Consider the following 23,361-nt stretch of genomic DNA (forward strand, 5'->3'; position numbering starts at 1 on the left):
GGCATAAATGTTGGTGAAATATTTGTTCTAATGTCAGTCTTGTATTTTAGACTCAGTTGATGCTCCAATGACATTTTTGTCATCCTGAAGGTATAGCAACATCCCACTCACAGCTTAGATAGATAGATAGATAGATAGATAGATAGATAGATAGATAGATAGATAGATAGATAGATAGATAGATAGATAGATAGATAGATAGATAGATGTTAACTAAATTGTCGGGATATGTCTATATTTTGAATTTGCAGCCTTTATTCATTTCATAATTATAGCTTTGTCGTTTGAGTGAGCCATTCCAGTTAATCAAACTGGTTAAAATGTTTAACTGGTTCACGAACTAACTAATGATGCATTTCATAACAGGATCGTAATCGCACGCAGCCAATAGTACAGTATTGGACGAGGGCGGGTCTTCATGGGAGGAAGCGCTAGAATCCAGCCGCTGAAAAAACGTCCAGTGGCCGTTGCTCGTTCTGTCACGAGCCGTACCCGTGGACACCGACCCAGCGAATAGTTGCACAGCTACGTTACTGGCGACCTCGGTCCGATTAGAACTACCATTCCCTCAAAAGACAAATTAATCGAATCGGCTCACCAAGAATAGGATTAATCACTGTCTGACAACGGTCATTTGGGTGATGTATTCTAACATTTTACATCGCTAGCCAGCTAGCTAGCTAGCTGTTTAGCTAGCTTGCCGCGCCTGACTCGCAGTGAACAGAGAGATAGATTGATTATTTGTCGTCGTGTCGGCTTGTTTAATAACCACTCAGTAACAGCACTTCCTTAGGATTTTGTCCTTAGTGATTTGGAACGATACAGACCGTTGACTCTCGTCGTCGTTTGGCCATTGCACACTGTTAATAGGTTTGAATGAATTACCTAGCGGAAACACCGACGTCGTAGTTCAGTGTCATTAGGAGCTAGCAAGCTACTCACCTAAGCAGCTAGGCTTTTGACTTTAGCAACATTAGCTAGCTAAGTTTTTCCACTATCAAAGTCTTCTTAGGTAGGTAATCCTCTCTACATTGTATCTAGGTGCATCACATACAAGCAAGTTGGTTAGCCAATTTAGCAAGATAGCGTGAGTTAAAAAAACAACGTCAAACGCCAAATTCCGTTTAAGTTAACGTTAGCTAGCTAGCTGTTTTATACGCTAGCGTGGCGTTTGCTAGGCAGCAGTACAGCGAAACGTATTTTAGCTACATCTCAACCATCTGAAAGTAATTTGTTTCGTGTGAGGCCGGGTTAAAGAGAGACCCCTGCAAGAATGCCGGCTGTGTCGAAAGGAGATGGGATGCGAGGATTAGCTGTGTTCATTTCGGACATAAGAAACTGTAAGTGCCCTTTATGTTATTGAGATCAGTTGTTTCAGCCGCTTTTATCTGCGATTTGTTATTTAGCTAGCTTTAGTTACCCAGTTTGCTACACAGACTATGTATCCTAGCTACCTAGTTGTAAATCTTTGTTAATATTAGCTAGCTGCTGTATGTGTTGCTTAGTTGGTCTTTTGTGAATCTGTTGCAAAAGAAGCAGTGTATCCCGCTAGCTTTGCTTAAAGCCAGTTCTTTAAAACGGAAGGAGGGTTACATTGCTAGAGAGGTCATTTACGCGGGCGTAGGAATTGCACCGTTGTGTTCCCGTTGCATTTCATCGGTTGCACTTGGTGGGGGGGCCTGATGATGGTGTAGCGTAAGCACAAAGTGTTCATACATTGCTCCAGAACCGGCTAGGCCGCTAAGAAAAACCCTGTTCTAGTTGAGAAGCTTCAATGAATCCGTAAGATACCGTCACGTCAACACGTGGATAATTGGAAGTTGATATCAGTCGTCACCAAAAGGGGCCAGCTCATCTGTTTGTAAGATAATACGCTTATCAAGCCGTTTCCATACGTTGAGCGTTAAAAAGGTGTATTTCTGTGTGTTGTAAAATTGTTGGGCTGTTTCGGTGCAGCTATCACAGCTAATATGATACTTTAATGATGAACCTCATCTGTAGCGATCACCTTGTAGATAACGTGTTTTTGTCCATTAAACATTAGATTAAACTTTTTAGGTATTTTGTACTTTTTGATGTTCGTTGACTTTGGCCAAAAACCATGTTTGGTTAGTTGATAAACGTGTAAGGGTATATACACCTTATAAGAGAGGTTGATGACCTCAAGGCAATTTAGCAACAAGATTTTATGAACTGAGGGCTGGCCAACTACGCGGATTTGGTGCAGTGCATGTCATGATGTGCACGTTTTGTGTTGCTTGTTAGTTGAACTTTGCTTTCTTCCTTACACTTTCCTCCCATTTACTCTGCCTCTGGTGTCCACTAAATGCACTTATCTACCTGGGAGAAAGGTGTGGTGTCATGAAACAGAACAGAATAGACAGAGGGTGCCATGTGGCTTTGTGTGTTTCACCGCACAACCTCAGAACAAAGCGTAGTCGGGCACTGATGGTTATTTTAGAGTGCATGGCTTACAGTGTACTCTCCATCTCCTTACACAAACCTGTTTATATTAAGAGTATAAGAGTGAAGTGCTGTTATTTTAAAAATAGCCTAAATGTTTTCATGACTAAGACCTTGACATTGTTATATGACATGCTGTAAATCCTCAGATAACTCTTTAGCCTACTTGATGGAAAGAATACCTGATACTAGTGCGTGGTTTTTAGTTTTCTCAAGCCAAAACCTAAAAACAGCTCGGGTGCGTTTGAACTGAGCAAGTAGTCCAATCTTGGCTCTTTCTGGTGTTGGGGAGGTAGGCCATGTAGGGGGTGCCAGTGTGAGGAGCTCCAATGAGTACAGCAGAGAATATGATCTCAGCAAAGCTGGTGCCCGTGATGCACGCCAGCCATTTACTGTGTGCAAACGCCACATGCCCAGTCCTTTTCTGGCGATGCTTGATTAGTGCATCTGTCATATGCTTCCTCTTTACCCACTGAGAGCTGGGCCTTGGAATAATAACTCCAGCATTGGGGTCTATCACTCCCAAACACTTAAGCTGATCTGAGAATCAGTCAATCATTTAGACAATAGATTGGGTTTTGTATTTGAGCTTATGTGACTTTCATTTTTATTTAAACATTTATTGTTGAATAAAGACGGTAGTGTTTTATCTAAGGCTGATGATTGTGAGGATTTGAGATATCTGTATATATATCTCAATTTTGGGCACTACCATACTTGTATCACTGTATGCTGCAGTATGCAGATGACACCTGTAGCATATCTTTTCAGTTGTTGTGGGCTGTGAGCATGCTAGCCAAATGCAGACACATCAGATAAGTGTTCTTTAGCTTTTTATGAATCACAGTATTTGTATGCTCTAGCATATGCAAGTTACATTGGTCTGAAACCATGTCACATCAAAGGTTCTTCTGACTTCTTTGTGTTTATATATTGCAAGACCTACTTCAGTCACAATACAATCAAAAGATATTATTTGTCTATATCATGCAGCCATAGCTCATTTGTAATTAAAAAGGGAAAAAAGCATTAAAAAGAAATTTGGTGTTGCCAAGCCAATCCTTTATTCCCAATCTGTCTTCTTTCTGTCATATGTAGGCTAGAAATTATTTAAAAAAAACATGCTCTTTAACTGGTTTCTTTTCCATTAGCCTCCAACCTTCTGGAGCTTGCTGTCTAGTTTGATATGTCTACCCGGCTATGATGTTATCACTCAGACTGGTGACGGCTATTGAAATTTACAGCTAACGTCACCCATTCCAGTGTTCTCATAAACACAGCACTGTATCACACTTTTAATTAATTAATTTATTTTCTGGAAAGCACACTGGCTTCATGTAAGGTATACTCCTGCCAGTGCATTGCAGACACTGCTGGTTTACCAGTTCCTGGACTTTGTCCCGTTTCACATCCAAACCCCTAAAATGCTTGTGCTGCTTGTCTTTGTTGCCACTCCCAATTCTTTGGAGAGAGCCCAATTTTGTTTCCTTTCTGCAGCTGTTCTCTTAGGGCAAAATTCTCCTGTTTAAGATAATACGCGATCTTGCATTCTGTTTTGACTATTTAGGTGAGGGCTGTATCTTTGATTACATAGACATGGCAACACCCATTGACAACTTTGCTATTTGAGAGCCTTTGAGGAAGTATTGCATATCACAAATAAGCCCCTCCTGGTATTCTGTGGTCACATTGTCATTGGCTGATTGGTTGTCGGGGAGCTGCTAGCATTTCACATAAAAATGCATCAGCTCTTTGCATTTTTAACAAAATTTTTCTTTTATAGACAGCTTGACTGTGTGCCGGAGTTGAGTTCTTTGAATTTTTTTCTTTCCCCGTTGCAAGTCCTTGGCTTTGCAAAATCTCCCTATTTCTGAGGTCCAAGGTTTTCTTGCCTTCTTTTGTAGTGAAACCGTAGGGCAGATGGTTATGATAATCTCTACCTAAATGACAATAAGGGTTTCCCCAGGGTCGGTTGGTGGGTAATAATTAAGATATCCCTGTTCAAATATAATTGCACTTTCATATACAGCTATTGTCTCTACTGAAGGTGCACTGATGAATAGTTTACTTCACTAAGTGGGGGAACATGTACTGGCAGGTAACTAATACTGTTTTAAGCCAAAGAGCTGGTAATTAAGATAAACTCAACAGGCTGTTCATCATATAATAATTTCTACCAGCAGCATTTTTCAGAATCAGACTTCATTGGCCAAGTGTTTCCACGTGCAAGCAGTATGTCTCAGTACATCACAACGTTCCTGTTAATTTTATGGCTTGTTTAGGTGTAGAACTCCTGGAAGTCACATGTATGGATGCTGTTGACTCTGAAACCCCCTAATCTTCAGGGAGGGAAATGTGGACAAAGCTGTGTTTTTGCATTTTATTAGACTGTAAGGAGTCTCTGAATATTCTAAAGCATTTATTTTTGCAGGGTTTACACACTGCATCTTATTGTTTTCCATCTATGTTTTCTCCAAATCATTGTTGTTGTAATATTGGGGATGCTTATTCACTGACATTTTTTCCCAAAAGTAAGATTAAATATTTAGGATTTTTCCCTTATTTAAATATTTTTTGTTCCTGTTGTGTTTCTAACAGTGAGCTGCTGGCTGTGATGCTTTTATGCAGAGTGTCATCACTTGGCCGTAATCCTCTTCACAGGCAAGAGCAAGGAGGCGGAGATTAAGCGCATCAACAAAGAGCTGGCCAATATCCGCTCCAAGTTCAAGGGGGACAAGGCCCTGGATGGCTACAGTAAGAAGAAGTATGTGTGCAAGCTGTTGTTCATCTTCCTCCTGGGCCACGACATCGACTTTGGCCACATGGAGGCAGTCAACCTTCTCAGCTCCAACAAGTACACCGAGAAACAGATTGTAAGTGGGGCATTCCTGGTGTGCGGGTAGGCGTGGGCATGCATGCATGCGCCTATGTCTGTATGTACAAGCATATGTATTGGTGTCAAAGCTGCTTTCCTTATCTATTCATTTTTACTGCTGTGTGCTACAGGTTTTCAATACTTGAATACCCCCCCCCCCCCCCCCCCCCCCCCCCCCCCCCCCCCCCGTTCTCTCTGAATCTGTGTTTAAACCTTATTTGTGCTAAACTACAGAGAGACAGCACGGTCATGTTGTGATGCTCCCACACAGCCTGCCTCAGTGTCCCTCCATGCTATGTAGGCTCACCACAACCACTAGTGACCTGAGTACAGGCCCTCTGCTGCCTCCTAACTTGCACGCTCACAGGGAGAGCACAAAGTCTTCCACAACTACAGAGTGCAGTACACGGACACGCTAAATGAGATTTTTAGAACTGTAAATTGCAGGATTTGGCTGTTGCATCATGTTGTTGTTGGTTTTTTTTTTGCCATCTTGTGCTTTGTACAAAGCCATAAATGTCCTCTAGAGATGACTCAAGGAAATCTTTATGTAGCCATACTAATAAATAACAGTGTCTGTCAAATCTGTTGTAGTTATAGAGGGCTGAAGAATGTGACGATGCCATCTTGTCTGCAGTAGCACTTCCTGTGAAGTCATTGTTTCAGCACCATTGATAGCAACAATAGCAACGAAGGTTACATTTTCCAAATCTGAATCATTTTCATTCTCGTCCTGTTCATGTTTATTGGCGCAAAACTGACCTTGAGTCTTGCATATAAGCAGAACTCAGTATGGTAAAGTGTGGTGTTGGGTGTTAGATAGCTGCAGAGGCAGGACTCGATTGACTTGAACTGTTTGCTCCTCAGCTTCCCTAAGCTTTACACTCACCTGCTCTCCTTTTATCTGGCTCTCTTCATTCTATCAAAGGATGCTTTTAACATTTCTAATTTTTGTGTGAGAAATCTTACATTCTTTTATTTACCTAAAGATTACAACAAATCCTGATGTGAAAGCATCCAGAACTCCACAGAGTATTTATTCAAGCAAGATTTCCTAGTAAGCTTAACTTAATCCAATTGTCAAGACGTCCAATAGTAGAAGACACAAGAGACATTGGTGTTGGATATGCTTGGGCATTAAAGTCAAAATGATCTTTGAAATAAAATTAAATCTGTTTGTATTAAAGTTTTATTTGATCATGTAGTTTTATCGTTCTCGTGAGAAGTCAGCCAACATTGATTCTGTGGTCAGGAGATGTTTTTGTTCTTGCATTCTTTATTTTACTAGCCTCACAATAAAGTTGAGTATTTGAACCAAATAGCAATCGAGTGTTTAATTATACTGTAATTTTGTTTTATTTAGTCTATATGTTTGCTTTTATTAGTGTTGCTTAATGAGAAATGAAATGTCTTATGAAGAGACCTTGTCTACCTTTTTTTTATGTAAAACACCATGTTCAAGCATGTTCGTTTGTTTTTGTTTTTTTAAGAAACCTGAGATGAATCATTGCAAATCTAGTCAAGACAGTTGATTTCATCTATTCAATGAGTGTCTCTCTCCATTGATTTTACATCTTTTGTTCCCTCCTATGAGATTTTGCTGCCTTTCTCTGCTTGGACATCTAGAATGCAGGAACATTCAGGCCACCTAAAACGTTTGCTAAGACTGCTCCATCCTTAACTGTCATTTTGTAGATGACCCACATTTAGTGCATGTGGTGTCTGAGAATTTTTTTCAGGGCAAGTGTCTGTGCTGAGCTGAGGAGATGTTTTATACCAAGATGTGCCATTGTAGCATTGTCATGATGTGAAGCCTAGTTTATACAAGTTGTAGTGATCAGAAACTCTCCTCTTGGAATATAATGATTTATTTGTTTAAATCACTGAATTGATGAGTGCTCATACCACTTGCAACGAATTGTCTTCTTTTAGAAATAATCAGCAAAGCATTGCTTTTAAAAGTGAATTCTGAGAGCGCCAGTGTGTGGGTGATGCTTATCTCTGGTTGTTTTGTCTGTGTCTCTCGGAATTTCTTTGTGTGCTCTATGTCAATATTTGACAAATGGTGTGTGTGGTATCTCTCATTCAACAAAGCTTTTTGTAACAAGTCTGTAGGTAAAGAGGCTTTAGCACCCTAAATACCAATTAGCTTTTGTTAGCAGAGAGCTACCTGGCCTCACTGGGTGGTCTTCACATCCCGTGTTCAAAGGGAAAGAGTGTGTTCCCACACCTGTTAAGTATTGTTTTGAATGCTCTTCCCATGCATTTGAGGCCTGTCCAAGTTGACAAGCTGCTATTTCTCAACAGGACTAAACAGGTAGTTTGGCCAGAAGGTCGCTGACCTCAGATACAGAAGTGCGCTGAAGTCTTCAGTGTGTCATTCTGCCGTAACACATGCATGTGCTTTGCCTCATTTTGGCGCTTGGTGATCTTGAATGCTCCTGAGAGTATTCGAGTATTGAAAAATGTAGTTATCCAGGAATCCAGACCTTTGGAGCAAAAAGAAGCAGAATTCATGCAGTTTTGAGTTACGTATTTTGAGTGTTTTTATCTCTTTTACACTTTTTCTCTTTCTTTCTTTCGCAGGGTTATCTGTTCATCTCTGTGCTGGTGAATAGCAACAGTGAGCTAATCAGGCTGATCAACAATGCCATAAAGAATGACCTGTCGAGCAGGAACCCCACTTTCATGTGTCTGGCCCTGCACTGCATTGCCAACGTGGGCAGCAGGGAGATGGCAGAGGCCTTTGCTGGGGAGATTCCACGCATCCTTGTGGCGGGGTGAGAGCCCAGGAATGTACCAAAACAGTAAAGGGGAAGTGGGACTATGGGGGGAGTAGGGAAAGGGAGTGTGGAAGATCCTACAGAGTGGGGTGAACCAGGAAAAAGGGGTGTTCTTATGTTTGTATTACATTAACATAAGAACAAGTAGAGAGCACTGTACATATATAGGTGTTGCTATTATGTCAGCTGTCTAGATAAACTCCCCACTAAAGGAAGCATCATTCCACATGCTTGACTGTTGTATTTCTTTCCGAAAGCCCAAAGAGAGATGATTTGAGCATGTTCTGTTTAGATGACTGTTGCGAGAAGTGCTTGAGTTTATTTTAAAATCTCCAGTTTTAAAGAAACCTTGGATCTGTATCAGCTTTGCAGACAGTCAGGTAAATGTGCTGAGCTGTGCAAATGCTGGTATTCGTTGCATGCCCATAGGAAGTGACCATGAACAAAGGGCAAGAGGATTTGCTATAGGAAAACAGAAAAACAAAGAAACTGATGATGAACATGAAGGGAGTGAGTTAGTGGTTGAGGGTGGCAGACAGAGAAGGAGGTTAAAGCTGCATTTAGGAGCAGATCCCTATCCAGCCACAGACAGAATAGACAAAACCCTCCATGTCATTCCTGTCTCACCTGAATGAGCCTTTTGAGCTGTAGCAAAGGTGTGCTGGCTGCTGGCTGCCTGAATGTGTGGCCTGTGTGTTTTACAGGGACACCATGGACAGTGTGAAGCAGTCAGCAGCATTGTGTCTGCTGCGGCTCTATAAGACCTCTCCGGACCTGGTGCTCATGGGCGAGTGGACCTCCAGAGTGGTGCATCTGCTCAATGATCAGCACATGGTGGGTGTGGCCGTAGATGATGTTTTATTGCAGGGTGCATCAAGCCCATGCAGTATTTAGCCAACCCACCTCCTTCCCATTGTCAATAGAACCAAATGCCCTTTCTAGCAGGACGGTGGCTAGCTGTTGCTTTGCTGATTATGTCCTGTTACCGTTCAGTTTTATCTGGAACATTTATTTGGTCTACTTTATCATTCTACCATTGCCTACTACACATTTTAGGGTGTCGTCACTGCCGCCATCTCCCTCATCACCTGTCTCAGCCAGAAGAACCCAGACGAGTTCAAGACCTGCGTGTCCCTTGCCGTCTCCCGTCTCAGCAGGGTATGTCTTTGTGTGTCTGTGTCTGTCTCTCTCTCTCTCTCTCTCTCTCTCTCTCTCTCTCTGTGTGTCTCTCTCTCTCTCTTTGTGTTTGTTTCTTTCTCTCTGTCTCTACATTGGCACTCTGATTAATTCGATGGTGGCGATTGCTTCTACGCTCTAGTCTTCAACACCACTGAAAGACTGTAGACCACATGCTTAATGTATATACATGTGATCATTGTTGCTTCCTCATGTAGAAATTAAATCATTACATGTATTTGAAACCTGAGAATGTGAGTGCAGTTTACATCAAGTGATTTCTCTTATGAAAGTCCTTATGTACTCTTTATGCAAATGTAGTCCTTATTTAACTCTTAGTGCTCTTAGTTTGTTGCTTCCAACATGCAGACCTTTTGTAACAGTTTTTTCCAGCATTTTTCTAGCATGTTTGGGTTTTTTTTTTTTTGTTGTTGTTTTTTTTTTTTTTACTGGGGCCATTTCTATCTCTATTGCAAATATTAGCTGAGTCATCTTTTCCAAAACAGATTTGTGGTGTATTGTGACTCTCTACAGTTCCTCATATATCGGGGCCTGATCAAAGAGTCCAGGAGTTGAGGCTCGATTTCCTTTCTATAACAAATCCACCTTGGTATAAAAGGCCAAGCAGCTGTGATTGGCCTGCTATTAAATCTCGCTTCAGCCTCATAAAAGATGGTTTGCAGTCTATAGACCTCTCCCTCACTTCACTTCAGAGGAGCCAAAATAATCTATACCCGCATAATGAATGGGGGCCTATCCAGAAGGATTCTTTCTTTTGGCAGATCTGCTGTGTTTTGTTCAGTGTCCTTTCCTCTTAGACTGTTTTATATGTAAATGTCAGAGAATTTTCTAAGCAACTGCATTTGCACTTGTTATTCAGTATTGTTTTGTTAGATGGCTCCACATGGGAGTTCAGTCTATGACGACTATGATGCATCAGAAATGTTGATGCATGCAAATCCTTTGAGGAAAATGGCTGGAGATTTGGCTTCCTCAGGCAAAGCTGGCTTAAGGCATCCGCCCACTTGCAAAAGTCCATCATCTAATACAAAATCTGATTTTGTTGGCAGCCTGAATTTCTTTTCTTTTTAGTCACAAAAACTATAGCGCTTCTTTAAATCTAACCATCCGTGCAACAGAAAAACTATAGCGCTTCTTTAAATCTAACTATCTGTGCAACAGAATTTTCATTTTCTCAAGTTGAAAAGTAACTAGTAAACAGCGAAATGTAATTTGATGCAATAAATAAATAAACTATTTACAGAGGTGGTCTTTTTGACCTCTGGATGGTCATCAGAGATTGCCTTTGTACTTTACTCAAACCTGTGCCATTCGTCTTTCTGGGCCCATCGTCCATCTACAACTTGTCAAAAGATCATCAACTTTCAATGCTGGCTGAATTTATTTTGCTATTAACATGCCAAAATTGCTTTTCTTAACTTCAGGTTTTTTCTGAAATTTTAGCAATTCTTTTTGCCAAAAAAGTATGGGAACACTTGTTCTCGTTACTTGCATATTTTAGATCCATTATTTTAGAAATATCCATTTCCAGATGAACATCCAATTCTTGTTGCAACATTATGCTTATAGCAGGAACAGCAATTGCAAGATCCATACGAGGAATCCTTTTTTTTTTTTTTTTTTTTTTAATGGAGAAACTCTTCACTTTCCAAAAAGTAACGCAACATGTGCTCTACCACTGCCATTTTCCAGAAACCGAGAAATAATGTAGCTGTAATTTGATAGGCCTTCCGAAATCATCAGGCTTGAGGCTACAATCCACCATTTAAAGTTAACAGTTTTCTTAATGTATGCCAGCCCAAACCCACCCCAAAGACAGAGATGGAGGAAGATCCTGGTCCTACTTGGCAAACGTATGTAGAATATCTTTGCTGAGAGTGTGAAAGGTACAGGCAGTCCTAGAGGATCATACAGTGGCTTTATTATTGATAGAATTCCTCTTCTAGTTCTGTCATCTTCAACACACATAGAAATGGTTCTGGATTGTGTCGACATCTGCTGGTAAAGCAGACTAATATCGTTGGCAGTTTTCTTGGAAAAACTTGCAAAATTTGCACTTTGACATTGCACCAAATGTACAGTGAATTCTGTATTCCACTGCAATATCCACTGAAACATCACCTTTAGACCAATGCAGAAACTCTGAGATATTGACTTGATAGTCTGGATGTCAGCCATAAATATTATCTAGTTCCAATCTGAACCTAGTGAGGACTTCTACAAGAGATCTTGTGAGCTCTGGACCTTGCAAGAGTATTCAATGATCTTCCCTTATATATAGATTCACAGTCAAAAATGACTCATCTTGCCTAACTGGATGATGAACTTCATGGTGAGGAACAAACCAGACCTTTGCCTCAGGTAGACATGGCTGGTGAGAAGGCACTTTTTCTGCATATCTTTGCTCGGGCATATTTATTAAGAACAAGTCCATAGTCATTATGAAACCTCTCACTTTTTCTAGATTTCCTTTCAAGGCTTAAACAAACCTCTGCTTATTTGCAGAACAGTAACTTATTTTTAATTTTTTTTATTATTTTTTTTGCATGGCTCTTTTCTGAAAGGTAAGTCAAGACAATGTCCATCTTTCAGTGCAGCTGAAGTGGTGGTGTGGGGGTTTTTTTTGTTGTTGTTTTTTTTTTTACCTTCTTGCATGGAAGTTGATTCTGAGCATTAATTCTCAGTGAAGCCTTTATTATAGTACTTTATCATCAGATTTTCCAACCTGGCAACAGAAATACACTTCATAGTTGCAACACAACCCCTTTCCAACTCTAAGAGGATCACTGATAGCCCACCCTAATTTTTTTTTTTTTTTTTTTTTTTTTTTTACATTATTATTACATAGGGCCCATCAGTTTGCCTATTGATCTGCACCCATGTTTCCTTGACTTTATTTGCATTTGTTCCAATGAGTAGATCAATAACAGAGTCAATAATTGGGATCTTAATGCCCTTCAGATATACCCATTGAACACTGTCTTCCTGTTTTGTGCTTGCATTGTGCTTTAAACACAGGCATAGTATTTTGTGTACATATCTGGCAATGGAATTAATTTTTCAGAACTAAGATAATCAAGTCTGGATTATCCTCACCATCACACAACTTTCCACTGTCTACATGATTTATGGTCCGCAATAGAACAACAGCTTTTTTTCTTGCAAGCTCAACACTCAAAGGTTTGTAAATGCAAAATGTTGCTGAGCTGCTTGGATCTAAAAATGTCTGTCTTGGACCACCTGATTGGATTTCTGGCTTTTCACCTTGACTGGGATAATGGAAAGGACAATTATTGGCCACGTGTTTGTGGTGAGGCAGCAATCACACTTGTAAGATCTGCTGACTTGATCCCAGGATCAAAGAATTTTTCATTGTTATGCTTGTCTAAATGAAACACTCCAACATGCTTTTGGCTACACACATTATAATCAGAATTACTCTTGCCTTCTTACTTGTGTGGCCTTCTTTCTTACTTGTCTGGATTTCCGCTTACCTCTTACTTTCTTTCATTCAGATCGTGTCCTCAGCCTCCACTGACCTCCAGGACTACACATACTACTTTGTTCCTGCACCATGGCTCTCCTGCAAGCTGCTTCGCCTGTTGCAGTGCTACCCGCCGCCTGAGGATGGTGCCGTCAAGGGCCGACTGGTGGAATGCCTTGAGACCATCCTTAACAAAGCCCAGGAGCCTCCCAAGTCCAAGAAGGTCCAGCACTCCAACGCCAAGAATGCCATCCTGTTTGAAGCCATTGCCCTCATCATTCATTATGACAGGTACACACCTGCTTTAGTTCACTGAGCTTTGATGCTACTTATTTCTTCCAAAGTCTTTTTTTTGTTGTTAGCTGATGTGAAAAAGAGTGTGGTTTGTGTGGTGTGTGTGTGTGTTTGTCCAGTGAGCCCAACTTGCTTGTGCGAGCATGTAACCAGCTGGGCCAGTTCTTGCAGCACAGGGAGACCAACCTGCGCTATCTGGCTCTGGAGAGCATGTGCACCCTTGCCAGCTCTGAGTTCTCCCACGAGGCAGTGAAGACACACATCGAGACGGTCATTAATGCCCTCAAAGTGAGGACACGCACAAATGTCACATGTGGACTCTCTGTGGGACATTTCTCACACACATACAGATTTAAGAGCCTTTCAGTACACTGAGGTTTATAATGTTTCAATGTGATGTTTGATTTTGAACTTGTCTTGCAAATATCATTCCCACCTTTACTAAGTTGTAAATCTGTTCTTGTGAGGGCTTACATAATGCATATAAAAGCAAATTGACGACTTCTGTTTACAGTTTCCTTTTAATGCCAGACACTTTCAAGAGAATACTTCAAAACTGTTAATTCACTGAGGAGTCAAATTGGATTGTTGATTTCTAAATTTGTTAATAGTATTTAATTAGTTGTTGCTGTGGGTGGATATAAATCAAAACCTACTGCTTTTGGCTCACTTATTTTCTATCGCTTTCTCTGAATTTTAATTAACTGATATTTAAAGAATAATTAACATTTAAAAGTGATAACTGTGCAGAAAAAGGGGGAAAAAAATAGCGCTGTGTGTGTGTGTGTTTCTTTCTCTCTTTATCCCCCTTTTTGTCACCTCTCCCCTCTTTTTCCCCCACCGTCCGTGTCTCTCAGACTGAGAGGGACGTCAGTGTCCGCCAGCGTGCGGCCGACCTGCTCTACGCCATGTGCGACCGCAGCAATGCCAAGCAGATCGTTGCCGAGATGCTGAGCTACTTGGAGACAGCTGACTACTCCATCCGGGAGGAGATGGTGCTGAAGGTGGCCATCCTGGCAGAGAAGTACGCCGTGGACTACTCCTGGTACGTGGACACCATCCTCAACCTGATCCGCATCGCCGGTGACTATGTCAGCGAGGAAGTGTGGTACCGTGTTATCCAGATTGTCATCAACCGCGATGACGTGCAAGGCTACGCAGCCAAGACCGTCTTCGAGGTGTGTGCTGCCATCCAACTTGGCCACTGCCGTTTACTTTTCTTATCCGCCAGTTCTCTCTTGGCTCCAACTGCTGATTGATTGCATGATTGACCTCTGACCCTTAACCTCAGGCGCTGCAAGCTCCAGCTTGTCATGAGAACATGGTGAAGGTTGGAGGATACATCCTAGGGGAGTTTGGTAACCTCATCGCTGGTGATCCTCGCTCCAGGTGAGTTCTCCTTCCACCTGCCACGGCTTTCAGACACCAAGCTTTCAGCATGTGTCTCTGTGAGTGCAACAGTGCCTTGATGCTGGTTGTTTTGTTGTTTTTGTTTGTTTTCTGTCCCTGCATCTCCTTCTTCCCTGTCTCCCTTTCTGCGTGTCTATCCATCCATATTCTTTCCCTCTCCCGTCCTCCCTCCAGTCCTCTGGTTCAGTTTAATCTTCTGCACTCTAAGTTCCACCTGTGTTCGGTGCCCACACGTGCCCTGCTCCTCTCTGCCTACATTAAGTTCATTAACCTGTTCCCGGAGACCAAGAGCACCATCCAGGAAGTCCTGCGATGTGACAGCCAGATCAGGAACAGCGACGTGGAGCTGCAGCAGCGTGCCGTAGAGTACCTCAAACTCTCTTCCATCGCCAGCACCGATGTCCTGGTGAGAGGGGACGTGTCTGTCTGTCTGTCTGTCTGTCTGTCTGTCTGTCTGTCTGTCTGTCTGTCTGTCTGTCTGTGTGTGTGTGTGTGTGTGTGTGCGCGCACGCGCATGCATGCGCTCATGAACAGAGCAGTGGTAGCTCGGTGGTTAAGGTACTTGACTAGTAATCAGAAGGTTCCCAATTAAAGGCTCACAACTGCCAAGTTGCCACTGTTTGGCCTCTGAGCAAGACGCTTACCCCACAATTGATCAAGTTGTATTCAGTCATATTTGTAAGTTGCTTTGGATGCCATAAATGTAAAATGTTGCTCATGAATCTCACACACACACTTGTTCATGTACTTTACACACAGATGCACACTGGTTCATGATCCATACACAGACACATAGAACTAGCTCATTGCTAGTTGTAGACATGGAAGTTTTTTGCCCCTGTTCTTGTCTAAAGTTGTGTAACCGGGTGTCTGCAGGCCACTGTGCTGGAAGAGATGCCTCCATTCCCAGAGAGGGAGTCATCCATCCTGGCCAAGCTGAAAAAGAAGAAGGGCCCTGGTGCTGTGTCGGCTGGAGAGCTGGAGGAGGGAAAGAGAGAGGGAGGAGAGGTCAACGGAGCAGAACGGCCAGGGGACAACGCTGCCATAGCCGCATCCAATGCCGTGAGATGTTACACACACACACGCGCATTCTATGCACTTTCTACGTTTTTGTTTTGTATGTACTTTGTGTTGTATCTACAGTATTCTATCGTAATGGTGTCTTTAGACTCAGGCCTAGTGTGCCAACATAAGGATTTCTTCCTTTCAGAGAGACACTTTTAAAAAACAAAAAAAACAAAAAAAAAACACTTCTCTTTTCTCTCTCTGTCACACGCCAGCACACACGTACAGCATGTAGCACACATTCTTGTCCAGAATGGCTTGCAATAGCGCTTTAGTTAAATAAGATAAGTAAGTGAAGGAATGTTGATTATTCAAGTGCCTAGAAGTTACTGTTGTTCATTTAAAATGCTGCTTGAAAAGGTCTGTAATCTACTACTGGAAGTTTTTATAGTTTATTCCACTGTCTGGCTCCTAATGCAGACACAATTCTTGAGGCATGTCTTCCCTGTCTCTAAAGGGGCAGTGGTTGAACTCGTACTGTCGTAGTGGTACAAAGGTTGCGAGATGCAGTGTGGGGAGATGAGTGCTTGGATGTAGGAGGGAGCTGGTCCATTTTTGGCTTGGTAAGCAAGTGTGAAGGTTTTAAATATATTGCGGTCGACTGCAGGAAGCCAGTGGACGGACACAGCTGTGTGTGTGTGTGTGTGTGTGTGTGTGTGTGTGTGTGTGTGTGTGTGTGTGTGTGTGTGTGTGTGTGTGTGTGTGTGTGTGTGTGTGTGTGTGTGTGAGAGAGAACTTGGGAAGGTTGAATATGACTCATGCAGCTGCATTCTGCAGGGGTTTAGTGGCATGTGCAGGGAGGACTGCCAAGAGTGAGCTGCAGCAGACCAGTCTTCAGATGACCCAAATCAACTATGAGGCTACTCTGGAAATAAAATGGCAGAATTCTACTGATGTTGGGGTAAACGTGCCTATATAAGGAAACCTGCATGTCTGGTTCTTGTTGGAAACATTGGCAGAGAATGATAGCTGGTTGTCCAGGGCCACACAAATTTATTGCGTTTTCAGACACTATGATAAGTGGGTTCTCAGAAGGAGATGGCCGGGGAGGAATCACCAGAAATGTGTAACAGCTCTGTCTGGCTGGGGATCAGGTTCAGATGATGTGCAGCCATACATGATGAGATTTTTCTTAGAAGCCTGTGGAGATCAGAGTTGAAATGCTGGTATCTGAGAGTGAAGGAGAAAATGAACTGAGTGTCATGGGTATAACTTCTACAAGATAGGGAGTATACAGAGAGATGAGGGCCAAGCAGTGATACTTGTGGGACACCTGTGGAGAGCATGCAAGGAGCAGTTCCTTTCCATGTCACTTAATTTGAAAACATTCTCTCGCTCTCACTCTCACACACACACATACATATGCTCTCTAGAAACATACTGGCCAGAGGCCCACACTGCCTCATAACTGAACTGCCATGCTTGCACTTCAGTGGGAAGTGAATCAGCAAAAAAGTGAACCTTCCCAAGAAAATGCTTCCTCATTGACCACCTCTCCCTCCCCCACCCCCACAGCCATGCATCTGTCTGTTGTTTGTGGTGTCGAACAAAAGTTCTTTTCTAAGAGTTTGTAGAAGAACTGTAATATTTCTAGAATAAATGGACAGTTGACATCTTTCTTCTTTCCCTCCTCTCTCTCTCAGTCCACTCCCTCTCCATCAGCTGATCTCCTTGGCCTTCGCTCAGCTGCGCCGGTCAGTGCTGCGCCGGTCAGTGCAGGCAGCCTATTGGTTGATGTCTTCTCAGAGGCGGGGCCTGCGGCTTCCACTGCTGGTGTCAACGATGATGGCTTCCTAAGGTAAATGAAGAGGTTTCTAATGAACTTTATTGCAGACTTTCTATTACTTGGACTAATTAAGGTGTGAATTGTTCTTTAAAAGCTAATTTTGGAGCAGCTCTCTCGGGCTACAACTGTCCTGTCAGGCTTTCTGCTCTTCTGTCGTTTCACTTTTCTATTGCGCATTCTTTTTGTTTTCCTCTTTGTGTTGGTGTAATCTTAGCCTGTCTTTTATCTTGCTGTGTATGTGACTGTCTTGTTCTTGCTTTCTCTCTTTTTCTTGCTTTCTCTCTTTCTCTCTCCCTCTTGTTTCCATGTGTGTGTGTGTGTGTGTGTGTGCGTGCGCATTTGGGTGAATGCCTGTGCATCTTTTGTCCTCAATTGTCATTGGACGATGGCAGAGATCTGGAACCTCCCACTGAGAGCTCTGACTCCTTATTGGCTGAGGGTCCTGGTGACTCGGAGTAAGAGGCCAGTGGTTGGCTACTGTGTCAATATGAAAGAACGAAGAAAAAAAGTCATATATCATACAAAATAGAAGTTGCACATAAAGTATTAATGTTGCAATAGATACTTTAGGCAGAACTGTGTGTGTTGCTGTCATATTTGTGCTGACCTGGATGATGAAAGCTGTGCTGTTTGGTGTGGTATGGTGTTAGGCCTTTAATGCATGTTTGCTATGAGGTCTGGGCTGGAACTTTTAAATGCAATAACTAACCCCTCTGCTTTCTGGTGTGTGTGTGTTTTTGTTTTTGTTTTTTTCTTCTTTTTCTTCTCCCTCTGCTGTCTCATGCATCATTGCTCTGGCTACTGTTTGTTTTGATTATTATTTTATGTACTTTTTTTTTTTTTTTTTTTTTTAACTCCCTTCTTTCCCACGATTCTGTTTGGTTACCCTGCATGCTTCCCTCCAAACTCTTCACCCATCTTTCTGTCTTCATCTCTACGGGGGTCTTCCTTCTAGCTGTTCTTCCGCTCTCAGCTCTGCTCCTCCCTCTGTGGTCTCTGAAGATCCTGCTCCTCCTCTGCCTGAGTCAGATGAGCTGCTTAACAAGTAAGAGCAACCCCCCACCCCACCCCCCCAAACTACCCCACCCCTTCCTTTTTATGTTTTTAATGTATTACTGTTTCATTTAAAGCCCCCAACTTGCTCAATCTCTCTCTCTCTCTCTCTCTCCCTCTTCCTATCCTCTTCCTTTCCCATGTCTTCAGCACTTCTAACTGTCATTTGCCAATTAAATTAATTAAATCTTTCCTCCCGGTGTCTGTGGTGTTTCTATCTCTGCCCTGCAGGTTTGTGTGTAAGAATAATGGAGTTCTGTTTGAGAATCAGCTACTTCAGATAGGTATTAAGTCTGAATATCGCCAGAACCTCGGTAAGTTGCCCAATACTTTAAGAAATATTGTTTTATTAATTTTTATTGCCTTGTTAAATGAGATTTTGGTAAGAGTACGCAGAAGAAAAGTGTAACCAATCATAATGTTTACTATATGCTGTCAGGTCGGATGTACCTGTTCTATGGCAATAAGACTTCAGTGCAGTTTGTTAGCTTCAGTACCACAGTCACCTGCCCAGGAGAACTTCAGAGCCATATCCTTTACTGATTCTCCTGTACTTACTCACTCAGAGGCAGACGCACGCACATACACACGCACGCGCACACTGTCCAGTACACATACACACAGCTTCATCTTTGCTCCCTCTAACACCGACACTACCTCCATTGTGTATGCGCATACACATGCACATGGTCACTTTAACACACACAGTTGCTCACTCTCTTATACTAACCTAGTACCCACAAACCTCCACCAGGTGCTCCGTGTGTGTGTGTGTGTGTGTGTGAGAGGGGGGTGGGTGATGGGGGAGGTGCAAGTGGACGCTGTGTTTTTTCTCCTTGACTGACCCTACAGCTGAATGTGCAGCTGAAGCCTGTGGACCCCCTAGTAGAGGGGGGTGCTCAGGTGCAGCAGGTCATCAACATTGAATGTCTTTCTGACTTCTCTGATGCTCCACTTCTCAACATCAAGTTCAGGTAACCCCCCCCCCCAAAGACCTATTATATACTTTATTCAAATTTGTGTTTTATTTCCACAATGAAACTTTAATGATGGTTCTTGCGTAAGTAAGTTTTGAATAGTTCTGTCTATAACCAAAAATAGATCCCTTATACCCTCTAAGGTTGAGCACACTCTCTTCCTGTCTTATGTAGGTCTGGTTCTTTAATTTAACTGAACCTTCAGGTGTTCTTCACGTGTTCTTTATTGCTCATCACTCAGCTTTATACATGAAAGGCAAATATCAACGTTGAAATCCTCTGTTTAGTTGGGAAGGAGAAGGGCTCAGGTCTTTTTTGCCTTAAGGTTGTTTAATGCAGCCTGCCATGGAGTGAGGGATTTCTCAGATCAGGCTTTGGGTGTGCTCACACATCCTGTTGTTTCAGGTACGGTGGAGCACTGCAGAACCTTTCACTTAAGTTGCCCGTCACTATCAACAAGTTCTTCCAGCCCACCGAGATGTCCTCTCATGACTTCTTTCAGCGATGGAAACAGCTCAGCCAGTGAGTGAGTGTGTGTGTGCGTGAGAGCACGTGCCAACATGTGAAGTTCTCTGTGCGACATCATGCATAAGTAGTGTAGATCAGAGTATTCAGAACTAAGTGTAATGCAGTCTTCCCCGGTGGGGTGTGTGTGTGTGTGTGTGTGTGTGATGTAATTATTGGCGATCAAGCCAAAAAATATGTATTATTATTCTGTCATAGGCCCCAGCAAGAAGCACAAAAGATTTTTAAGGCTAACCACCCCATGGACACAGAAGTGCTCAAAGCCAAGGTATGGTCCCTCACACACACTCCACAGTTGCCTCTGGGACGATGCCCCTCAGCGGTACTCTGAACGTTAAGGGAGCCTTCCTTCCCGCATAGTGAATTTAAATTGGTAAGGGAAGGTTTGGTAGCTTCGAGCAGTGGAGACAGAATTTAGGCTTTTAACAAGATTGTGGAATTTATAATTTAATTGTTGTTTGGCATAGTTTGATTTGGTAAGTATTTCTTTCTCTTTTCTGTGTCTGTTTCTGTGTGTGCATGCGTGGCTATGCAGTTGCTAGGACTTGGCACCGCGCTGCTGGACAACGTTGATCCGAACCCAGAAAACTTTGTGTGTGCTGGTGTGATCCAAACCAAGGCTCAACAAATAGGCTGTCTGCTGAGACTGGAGCCCAACGCACAAGCCCAGGTAAGGGTGTACTTCTACACATATGCTTGGTTAAATGCTTGTTACCAGACACACAAAAACAAACACGCATACTCCCTGTACAGACTCCACCATAAAAGGTGTTGTGGCTGCTAATAATATAGTCGAATTTTTCTGCTAATTTCAAACATGGAATTTCGCCAATTTGTCTGCTTCAGTGTTCCTAAATTTAGCTCACACCACTTTTATGATGCACATTCTCAAATACGCATGCATGTGCACACACCCGGTCGTCCCAGTTGTAGGAATGCGAACTCCTTGGTCTCTATGTGTGTTGCATTGAAGCATCGCACTGTTGTCTGTATCTGTTGCTGCCGGGGAGCAGGTAATGCACGTGTAGCTCTTTGTCTCATGCTCTGTCCTGCTCTCTGTTTCTTGCGGCTGTAGAGGAACACAGAACTCTAGCTATGACGTGTCTTTAGTTTTTGCGGCCCCTCTGCGTGTGGCTCATCAGACCGTTTTAATCCTCATAACTGGCGTGTGTTCACATTCACCATGTGTATACACAGATTTACATACACATGCAGGACACCACGTGTGTGGCTTTGACTCTAACCTCTACCACCTCCTTATTCTCAGATGTATCGGTTGACTCTGCGCAGCAGTAAGGATACTGTGGCCAAGCGTCTTTGCGAGTTGCTGTCAGAACAGTTCTAGAACTGAGATTCTAGAACCCGCGTCCTGGACCATCACCTTCTAGAACAGTCACCAAGACCAGACCAGCGTTCCAACTTCCACAGCACTGAACAGTGTCTCCAGAAGCGTTCAACACATAAGGGAAAAGCAGCTGTCCGACTGGGGCAGCAAGATTTCTGTCCTAATTCTTATAATTATGGTTATTATTGTATATTATCATCAGCGCTACCATTCTTGTTTTTATTGGTGTTTACCTGAGTGTGAGCAGTGAAGTGTGGGTGTGTGTATTTTTTTTTTTGGTGGGTGGGGGGGGTCGTTGTCGTCGTGTGTGTGTATGTGTGTGTGTGTGTGTGTGTGAAGGAACTGTGATCATTTGATTTGGTTTCCTTTTTCTCCATTCTGCCTGATAACCAGTGGACCTGTGCTTGTGTTGACAGCTGGTGTGTGTCGTAGGTCATGGAAGGAGTGAAAGAGAGAGGGAGTGACAGAGTGAGATTTAAAAGATTCTCTTCTTTTTCTCTCTTTGTGTGTTCCGCATCATTTCAACCTGTAAGCATTTCTGGTACACACACAAAACACAACCTTCTCACATGTCCGACTGCACACCTTGGTGGAACATGCATTCCAGGGGGGTGTTAAGATCCTTCCTCCTTATTGTGAATAATAACACTGCAAATAGAATACACTAAATTAAATAGCATTTCTTTCTTTACCAGAAGTCTGAATCACTAACAGCCCATGTCACCCCTTTTTTTTACTCCCTCAAAGTTTAGTTTTCCAGAGTCAGCAGTGCACATGTTGATGGTGGGGGATTCTGAAAGTGTTTTGTGAATTGTTTTGTGGCCGTTTTGCCTTCCTGACCCCATTCCCCGGATAACTAGTGCTGACCAGTGCACTTCCAGAGGCCTGGAGAGGAAAGGCTTTTATAAGCCCCGCCCCCATCCCACTACCTGTTACTCAATCCCTTTCTAGCTTTTCAAAATTTAAGTACCTGTCATCATTCCATACCTGATTATTGTGAGGTTTATGATTTATATATATATATATATATATATATATATATATATATATATATATATATATATATGGAAATGTAAAAATGATTGTCCATTATGTTTGTGTTGATGTTTATATGCAGTTTGTTTTGGTTTTTATTTTATTCTGGGGGAACATTCCACTCGTTTTTGTGTTATATATATATATATATATATATAAAAAAGCAAGGGCATCAAGGTTTAGAACAGGTTTAAAGTGGGTGGTCGGGAAATGGGAAGGAGACCAGGAGAGCAGATGTCTAGTCTGCCAGTGCGTTTGTCTGTACATGGGAACTCCAGGAGTATCATAACAGCATTTCTCCAGCAGGCATGCATGCATGCATGCGCGTGTGCACGCAAACATATATTCCACAGGCAGATGTACCTAGAGGCCAATTTGTTCCTTGTCTAGCTAAATGCACTCACATTTTCTTGTGTTGAAGTCAAATCCTGCAGAAGCACTTACCCATGTGAACACTAGTGAGTGAAGTTTGGCACGTACACCTAGGCATTCCCATGCAGTCAAAAGACGGCAGGGTTGGGGAGAGAAACCACAGGACCAAAGCGGCTACCAACTGTCAATCACAAATACAGGGATAATGTCAGAATTGTGAGGCGAGCGAGCTCGTGTGTCTGGTGTGGATGTTTGAAAAATCTGGGAATTATGGAACCTTGTCACATTAGTTCAAATGAAAATTTACTATACCTCCCTCACTGCAGAACTAATGTGATGGGACTTTGTCATGGTAGTTCAGTTTAGAATCAATGTCGTGTGTCTGTGGCGGGGGGTGCGCGTGTGTCTGTGCAGTATCCGCTAGCTAATGCAGCCCCAGTGTATCGGTGTTCTACATGTCTGATACCTGTGTTAGATTAAATTTACTCTTTACTGAATAATGTGAAAGTAAAACTATGCCATATACTCCAGCTGCGTCCCTTCTGTTCTGTGTGTATGAATTCAAGCCGTCTTTCGTGTAGATATCCTACATAGAGAGATCAAGCATCAAAAGACTGTGTACATCCGCATTTTAAAGTCGTTTACCGAGTACCAAACAAGTACAAACCGGACTCGTGCAGTTTACTCGCGTCCGATC

General features: G+C 42.6%; 1 protein-coding gene across 3 annotated transcripts; it reads left to right on the forward strand.

Moving 5' to 3' along the window:
• Window positions 1-453: 453 nt before the first annotated feature.
• ap2a1 (adaptor related protein complex 2 subunit alpha 1) lies at window positions 454-22,278 on the forward strand. Of its 3 annotated transcripts, XM_035525742.1 has the most exons (21): window positions 454-1,340; window positions 5,125-5,336; window positions 7,925-8,118; window positions 8,826-8,955; window positions 9,178-9,279; window positions 12,834-13,093; window positions 13,216-13,384; window positions 13,954-14,274; window positions 14,388-14,485; window positions 14,681-14,912; window positions 15,383-15,568; window positions 17,215-17,369; window positions 17,750-17,812; window positions 18,313-18,402; window positions 18,642-18,724; window positions 18,850-18,939; window positions 19,261-19,384; window positions 19,793-19,909; window positions 20,111-20,180; window positions 20,448-20,582; window positions 21,180-22,278. In XM_035525742.1, the coding sequence occupies exons 1-21, from the start codon at window positions 1,274-1,276 to the stop codon at window positions 21,255-21,257; spliced, it is 2,976 nt and encodes a 991-aa protein (XP_035381635.1). In that variant the 5' UTR covers window positions 454-1,273; the 3' UTR covers window positions 21,258-22,278. The 3 variants fall into 3 exon arrangements, with proteins under 3 accessions (XP_035381635.1, XP_035381638.1, XP_026870507.1); XM_035525745.1 differs by lacking the exon at window positions 17,750-17,812; XM_027014706.2 differs by lacking the exons at window positions 17,750-17,812; window positions 18,313-18,402.
• Window positions 22,279-23,361: the final 1,083 nt, after the last annotated feature.

This window comes from Electrophorus electricus, chromosome 1, assembly GCF_013358815.1.
Source record: "Electrophorus electricus isolate fEleEle1 chromosome 1, fEleEle1.pri, whole genome shotgun sequence".
Lineage (NCBI taxonomy): Eukaryota > Metazoa > Chordata > Actinopteri > Gymnotiformes > Gymnotidae > Electrophorus > Electrophorus electricus.